The sequence below is a fragment of the Frankliniella occidentalis genome, unplaced genomic scaffold (assembly GCF_000697945.3).
Source record: "Frankliniella occidentalis isolate FOCC.00 unplaced genomic scaffold, Focc_3.1 Scaffold423, whole genome shotgun sequence".
In the NCBI taxonomy this organism is placed as follows: Eukaryota; Metazoa; Arthropoda; class Insecta; order Thysanoptera; family Thripidae; genus Frankliniella; species Frankliniella occidentalis.
The window spans coordinates 172205-179964 of NW_026267544.1; the positions used below are offsets into that span (position 1 = coordinate 172205).

Here is a 7760-nt window from a genome sequence, read left to right on the forward strand (position 1 = left end):
CCCCCCCCTCCTTCCTCTCCTTTCTCGCTGTGGTGGTCAGATGATAGTACGGGGGCAGCAGGCAAAAACTTGCCGTCATCCTCTCTCTCTCTCACTGCCTTCCTCCTTGTCTCCATTCCATCTCCCTTTCCTCTGTTGCATGACGATAAATTTAGTTCAAAGGTGCCACGTGAAGCGGAGGCGCGAGGCGCATAACGACGAGTTTGTGCACAGGGAGGGTTTCTACTCTTTGAAATGGCGCTAGTGTTATTTTAAAAGACTTTGGGCGCGATGAAAAACGAGTTTGCGTCCGTAGAGGGAAAATTAAAATAACGTTGAGTGCAAAAGGAAGGCGGAGAGAGTAGAAATCAAACGCTCATTTTCTCACGGCGCTGCCTGGGTTTGCTTTAAACAATACCGTCAGCTCCTCTCTCGCTCGCTCCGCAATTAATCTGCAGACTACTGAAGAAAAGTGCCCGTCGAAGAAGGGTCAACAGTAGATGCGTTAATTCCCGCGTTAAATCGTTTGCAATAAATAAATATATACAGACTTACAATAACGATCCGACAACCACTTTTGTCAAATCTTATTCAAATAACCTGACAAAAAATGTAGTGAAAACACGATGGCAAAGTACTTCGTTCTTGAAAAGGTTGTTGTCACAGGTTTTGTCTGACACGAGTTTTTTGTTTAAACTGATAAACAGCCACACATTTAAACCAGCGAGCAGCGTACATACCCAGTCAACTTATCATTGGGTACAAAGTAGATCAAACTAGAATTTTGGAATCGATGAGAAATTTTGGTTTGTGTAAGATCGCAAAAAAAGGTCATTCGTGTGTGTTCTTTAGGAATACATAATTTCAAACCAACTTTTGAAGGGGGAGGTTGTTTGATCAAACTAAACTGGTCACCAGGCTGGACTCGGCTTAATTGCACGCACTCATCGTATCGTATGAGCGGCGCTGAGAGATAGTCACGATATAAATAGAAGGGGCGGCGCGGCGCACGAAGTTTACACAACGAGGCGGAAACAACTTCACAAGAAAGTGGCGGTGGTGATTAATTTAGTCGGCAACTTCATTTCTCGTCAAAGGTACCGTCGGGAGGAAATAAGTTGGGCCGCGCCTTTCATCGACGCGTTGTCGGTCACCTCCGCTCGGTTAGTTATGGGCGGTGACGGCTCAAGGTTGGGTTATTGACAAACTTTTAGGTAGTCCCCTCAAGTCGGAGCAGCGCCGAGGCGTGGCACCGCGAGGCCCGGAGCCCTTTGCGACAGTTGCTTTGTGTGCGAATTTGAAATAGGGCGGGCGGGGGACAAACAGGACGGAGGAGGAGAAGAAGTTGTTTCCGCCTCGGTGGAGTTTGAGCATAATGGCGTTTCAGTTTCACGGGACCCTGGCCGGCACGAGGCGGGGCAACCCGCGGCTGGGAACCCAAGCATAAAATTCCCGAGTTGCATTTTGTACGGCTGTGGAGGGTCGGGACGTGCGCGATAATTACCATCTCGCGAAAATAATTACTAAAGCAGAGGGCAACCGGGACATTCTGTGCTGGGGCTCCGCCTGGCTCCGCCGGGCCCCGCCGCGGCCGGGCCGAGGGGCGCGTGCGTCTAGAACAGCCCGACGAGCTGGTCGGGCCGCTCAGGGTTGAGCGCCAGCACCTTGGACACGATGTTCAGGTCCTCCTGCGGCGCCGAGATGCCCGACTGGTGCAGCAGCGTCTGCAGCTGGCCGTCCAGGCCCCGCTGCCGCTGCGTGTGCGGCTGCAGCTGCTGGTGGTGGTTGTTGAAGAACAGGTTCCTGCTCTGGTCGAAGTTGTTGAAGCCGAAGTTGGCGGTGGAGCCGAACGGCTCGTGCCTGTGCGGCCTCGAGTTGATCTGCTGCTGCTGGGGCTGCTGGACCAGGGGCGGCGCCTGCTGGGGGGCCACGGCCGAGAACGACTGCGATGACACCTGCGCAAACAACCCCGCGTTATTTCCTCGGCAAACATGACGAAAAGAGCTCGGGGAAGTGGCGCGGTGATGAGAGGAGGGGAAAGGCGGGAGGGGGTTCTTTAACCAACCTGAATAGCGGGCTGGATGGTGGGCTGCTCGGGCTGCGAGGCCTGGAAAGGCGGGAACTGCTGGAAGCCGTTAAAATCGGCACCCTGCGGCTGGAAGTTCTGCTGGAAGCCGTTGTTGGGCGGCTGCTGCTGCGGCGGGAACAACACGTTGTTGTTGAACAGGTTGTTGTTGTTGAAGTTGGCGGGCAGTGGGGGCGGCTCCTGCTGGAAGCTGCGGTACGTGAGCCGCTGCTCCTCGGAGGGCTCGCGGGGCGCGGAGGCGGCCGCGGGGGCCGGCCCCACGGGAGCGGCGGGAGCGGGGCCGGCGGCGGGCGAGGTGGCGGCGGGCGCGATCTGCTGCGGGTTGAACTCGACGCTGCGCTGGAAGGTGAGATCGAGCGCCGCGAGCCGCTGCCGCTCCAGCTCCTGCAGGCGCAGGCGGTGCTGCTCCTCGTAGAACTGCTGCAGCTGGCGCTGGCGCGCGTTCTCCGCCTCGATGATCTTCTGCTGGCGCTCGCGCTCCAGCGCCTCCAGGATGGCCTGCTTGCGCGCGCGCTCCAGCTCCAGCTGGCGCTGCTTGTCGTACTCCTCGATCTGCTTCTGGCGCTCCGTGTCGCCCTGCGAGTGGTGGATCTGCACGGCGGCCTCGGGCGTCGAGCTCTGGGCGACCTGGACGAGAGAAAACAGACAGGGGTTAGCTAGGTTGGGCAACTGCAAACGAGCCACAAAGAGCTATTCTGGCAGTCTGTGGAAGTTACAAAGTTACTAGCTAGAAAAACATTTAGTCATAAAATTCAGCCCAAAAGACAAAGTAAATTCTATTCATTTGTTGTGAGATCGACTATCTAGGTCTAATGATTACTTTTCTTGGTGCAAACTTTACGTTGTTTTAATTAGGTGTAAAATGTTGGACTTTAAACAAACACATTTGTTTTCTGTAGAGATAAAGCTGTGTCACATACAATTTAAAAAGCACCACTTCCATTCCGAGTTATTAAAAAAATGGGGTGTTTACAATAAAACTTCGGCGGCTATTAGGGAATTAACACAAACATTTTCTAACATTTTTCGATGTTTTTAAATTCTAAAATTACCAGGGTGGGCTGAGCTGTCGGCGGAAGCACTGTCGTGGGCGGCTGCGTGATGAAGGTGGAGTCCGCTATGGAAGGCACCGTAACCCTGCTCTGTGAACTATGCGGCTGCTGCTGGATTTGATGGTGGTGTTGCTGATGTTGATCTTGTTGTTGCTGCTGTTGCTGCTGTTGTTGCTGCTGTTGCTGCTGTTGCTGCTGTTGCTGCTGTTGCTGCTGGTGTTGCTGCTGTTGTTGCTGCTGATGTTGCTGGTGTTGTTGTTGCTGGTGTTGTTGTTGTTGGTGGTGGTGTTGCTGCTGTTGCTGCGCCGGGGCAGTAGCAGAGGCCTTGGCGAGCTGAGCCTTCTTCAGCTGGCGCTGACGTTCCTGCTCCTGCGTGAGGAACTGCTGCAGCTTGAGCAGCTGCTGCTGCTTGGCCTGCAGCTCCTGAAGTCGGCGCAGCTGCTCCTCCAGCAGCAGCTGCTGCTGCTTGAGCTCCTGCTCGTCGTCCAGCTTGGCGGGCGCGGTGGCGGCGGCCGTTGCGGCCTTGCGGTACAGCGGCACGATGCGCTGCGGGGTGCCGTGGGCGTCCTGGTGCAGCGTGAAGGCGGCGAGCAGCGGCGCCTACAAAAACAACGCATAAGTGACATTTCATGAAGAATCGAGTGGAAAGATACCTTGTCACGCACAATCATTAGGTAATGTAAAATAAAGCACCTACATGTTGACCGAAGTAGTGTAAGAAACAGGGTGGATAGAAATGATCAACAGATGCGGCACCCTTTGTGGCACCTATATGATAACTCACCTGGAAAATCTTGATGTCCTCGGTGGTGGCCGTGGGCTTTGGCGTGGTGGGCGTGGTGCTGTCCAGGGTCGTGTCGTGCGTCGTGAAGGCCACCGTGGTGTCGGCAGGCGTCTCGGCGGTGGGGATTGTGTTGGCGCTGGCGCCGCCCTGGACGCTGCGCTGCTCCTGGCCCTTGCCGATGCTGTTGTTGTTGTCGTCCGCGAGAGGGTCAGGGCTCTGGAAGAAGAAGCCGTCCACCTGACGGGCGGTGGGCGCCACCGGGGCGGGGCCGGTGGGGGGCGCGACGGTCGACGGGTACTCGTCCGTCGGGTTGGCCGTCTGGTAGTAGTCGGTGGTGGTCTGAATGGGCTGCTCGGTGGTGGCGTTCAGGTTGTGGTTGCTGAGGTACGGGTCTAGCGTCGTGTAGTCCGTCTGGAAGTTCAGGGCTAGCCGGGTGTCGTCGTAGTTCTGCGAGGGCAGAGCCGTCTGCAGCTCGGGCTCATTGTACTGCTGCTGCTGTTGTTGTTGTTGTTGCTGCTGCTGTTGCGGCTGCTCTGTGTTGTAGTTCTGGTTGTACTGGTCGTGAAGCTGCTGTTGCTGCTGTTGCTGCTGCTCCTGCTGCTGCTGCATGTTGTAAGGTATCTGGTGGCCGTTGTACTGCTGGTCCTGGCTGGGCTGCGCGGTGGCCACGGGCTGCTGCTGGTAGTTGTTGGCCTGCGGAGCGCTAGGCGCGCTGACGGGCGCGGCCACGGCAGCGGCGGCCGGCGGGTTGCTGTTCACGTCGTTGGCGAACTTGATGTACTCGGCCATGTGCGCGATGTCGCGCTGCTGCTGGTTGTGCGCGGGCGGGCTGTCGGTGGGGAAGTTCTCGTCCATGTAGTTGCGCAGGAAGTTGTTCTCCTCCTGCTGCTCGCGCAGCGCCTGCCGCTCCTTGGCGTTCAGCTCCTGCGCCTCCTCGCGCGCCCGCTTGTCCAGGTCCTCGGCCTCCAGGTGGATGAGGACGCGCAGCAGGGCGCGCCGCAGCGCGGGGTCCTTGAGGACGGCGGGCGCCGTGCGGTGGTACTCGCCGATGACGGGCACGCCGTTGGTGAGCGCGCGGCCCGCCTCGAGCGCCTGCTGCTGCTGGTACTCGGCCTCCAGGTGGTAGAGTGCGCGCAGTAGCGACCGCCGCAGGTACGGGTTCAGGTTGATCGGCGTGCGCCTCAGGTCGTTCTCGGCCGAGGCCGACAGGATGGACTGCTGCACCTGCTCCGCCTCCTGGCGCGCGTCGGCACGGCCGGCGGCGGCTAGCGCCACGGCGACCAGCAGCGCCAGCACCTGAGGGCAAAAGAGGGCCTCGGTTAGGACGACGGCAGGACAGTAGCGTGAGCGTGTTGTGTTGACGCGGCGAAGAGCACAGTCGCTCTTTTTTCACCAAGGAGGCCCCCAAACGCGGCGGCGCCGCCGCCAAAGCAGCGGTAGTGAATAAAAGTGCAGAGGAAACAGTAAACTATAACGCCGTCGCGTCATGACAGTTCGCATCTAAAGCGCCCCGCGCCGGCCGCGCCGTCCCCCTCGCCTCCCCGCGGGCGCTGGGCCGGGCGCGGCGGCGCTAAGAAGACGGATGCGTCGCGGGGCCTGACAAGAAGAAGTTAGTTAATCCTTCACGCGGCCTCCGGCGAGGCCTCCGGCAGCAGCCCCGCGCCGCGCCGGACCCACGTAACTGGGGACGGTTTTAATCCCAGCTACGCGCCGCCGCGCCGCCGCCGGCCTGGGCTCGCCTGGGCTCGCCTGGGCCACGGCGGGCAATAATTCCGGCAAAAGACCGTACTTAATCTGTCAAATTAAATTTCACTTTGGCTGCTGCTTGTCTGATGCAGCTCAGCCCAGCGACTCCTAATTGACCGACTAGCAGCGCGGTGTGCCGCCCGCCCGCAGCAGTGCCACGGGCGGCCCCGGCCACACCTCCTTCCACTCCAACTCCCCCGTCCTCCTCTGCCCCGCGCGGGTAGTTCCTCGCTGTGTGTATGAGGACGCGCGGCCGCCCACCCTCGCGTCGCGACATCAGCAGCAGCAGCAGCGCCCCGTCAGTCTTCATCTCATTACGCGCAGCCCAATAGCCGCGAGGTTGCGCAACGTCAGCGACAAAATAAACTAATCCTGTACAGGACGTCCCGACGACGACGGGGATAAAGCGGAGAGTTCTGACACGCAGCAGCAGCAGCAGCAGCAGCAGCAGCAGCAGCAGCAGCAGCAGCAGCAGCAGCAGCAGCAGCAGCAGCAGCAGCCGCAGCAGGGCGGCGGCAGCCCTCGCCACTGCCCCTCGGGCTCCAGCACGTGACCGGACCGGGCAGCCGTCCGGCGGGCTGTGCATAATAAGGGTGGCCCTTGCCGCCCCGCCCCGCCCCGCCCCGGCGGCGCTGCTCGCCCGGAGAATTAGTTCGTCACGGGCAGGCGGGCGGGCCGAGATGGAGGCTGCCGGGCGGGGCGGGGGCGGGACAGGAATAGCCGGGAATAGCGCGATCCTAGACGCACCCTGAAAATAAACACGTTGCGGAGCGCGCCCGCGTCAGGCGGCCGACAGCCGGCGGGGACGGCTCGCTGGAGTGTGCCCATGGGCGAGCGGGCGGGGCGATTGGGAGCTGTGGGTGGAGGTGCGGGTGGGGTGGTGCCCCCCTCTCTCTGCCACTCACACGCACACACACACACACACACACATGGGTGCAGTGGACCGGCTGACTGGCAATGCAATGAGGAGTAGCGGCCGTGTAGAGCCAGCCTGGTTACACTACGATCGGGTCCACAGCCCACACGACGGAGACAGAGACAGAGACAGAGACAGAGACAGAGAGAGAGAGAGAGAGAGAGAGAGAGAGAGAGAGAGAGAGAGTGTGTGTCCCGGTGGATGGCCAGTGAGCGCCTGGTGGTAGGCAGCATGCGCGCACGTATGCGTGGTGGCGTGGGCATTGCCTACCTCCCGGGCGCTCTGGCAGCGCCCCGCCAGCGCGCCGTCACTGCGGAGAGGAGTAGGGGCGAGGAGGGTGGGGCACACCCGTCACAATCACTTTTAATTTCCTGCTAGGGGCGGACGGACCCAATGGCCTGCTGACGAGCTCGTGAGCAGAAGGCTGTGGAGGGGGGAAGTGGGGCTGCGGAGGATAGTCATGGGGGGAGGGAGCACTGGCAAGTTTGTTGTGCGTGGGCGGATGGGTGTTTGGGGCACGAGAGGGGGGAGGCTTTGGCCGTCGCCATGCAGTGTTGTTGCCCGACAAAACTAATTAGGGCTTGTCTTGTGGTACACCGCACGGCGGCAGCAGTAGGAGTGTGAGTCAGGCGAGAAAAACCGCCACGAACAACACCCATACGAAAGAAACAGGGTGAAAACTCGTCTCGTCCACTCGCCATGAAATTGTGCTGTTTTTTTACCCTTGTACGACTCTATAAACACCGCCCCAGAACCCACCCTCACACACACACACGGACAGACCCGCCCGAGGCAGCAGGGGTCAGCCAGCTTGAGTCTTGAGGGTTAACCTCGCCGGTCAGCCCCTGCTGCCCGGGCCCCGGGGGCCCAGAGGGGACCGCGGCCGGGGACGCTGTTCGCCGAGGGTTGGCGCGACTGGGCGAGGGACAGAAAAAGAAAAGGCTGGAGCTGTGGGGTGTCCTCCTGGGAGACGGTAGGGACCAGGACACATGGGCCAGCCGAGGGGCCCGGCGGGGCCCGGCCAGCAGCCCACCAGCGCCAGCCAGGACGCGTTATTCAAACGTTCTATGGCTACTCCATGCGGATCGGGATAAAAGGCCAAAGGATATCGCGACGCGGAGCCGGCGCGCGGAGGACCCCGAGGTGCGGAAGGAGGTACGGAGGGGATTAACAGCCAAGGCGTCCCCACCGCCCCCC

General features: G+C 60.2%; 1 protein-coding gene across 1 annotated transcript in view; it reads right to left on the bottom strand.

Moving 5' to 3' along the window:
- Nucleotides 1-8: 8 nt before the first annotated feature.
- LOC113217759 (putative mediator of RNA polymerase II transcription subunit 12) overlaps nt 9-7760 on the bottom strand; it is a 56081-nt gene continuing 48329 nt past the window's right edge. The window contains exons 5-8 of the mRNA XM_052274669.1: nt 3902-5197; nt 3118-3717; nt 2045-2692; nt 9-1934 (exon numbers count right to left, since the gene is read on the bottom strand). Coding sequence (XP_052130629.1) covers nt 1593-1934; nt 2045-2692; nt 3118-3717; nt 3902-5197 — 2886 coding nt within the window. The 3' untranslated portion in view covers nt 9-1592. The remainder of the gene's footprint in view (nt 1935-2044; nt 2693-3117; nt 3718-3901; nt 5198-7760) is intronic.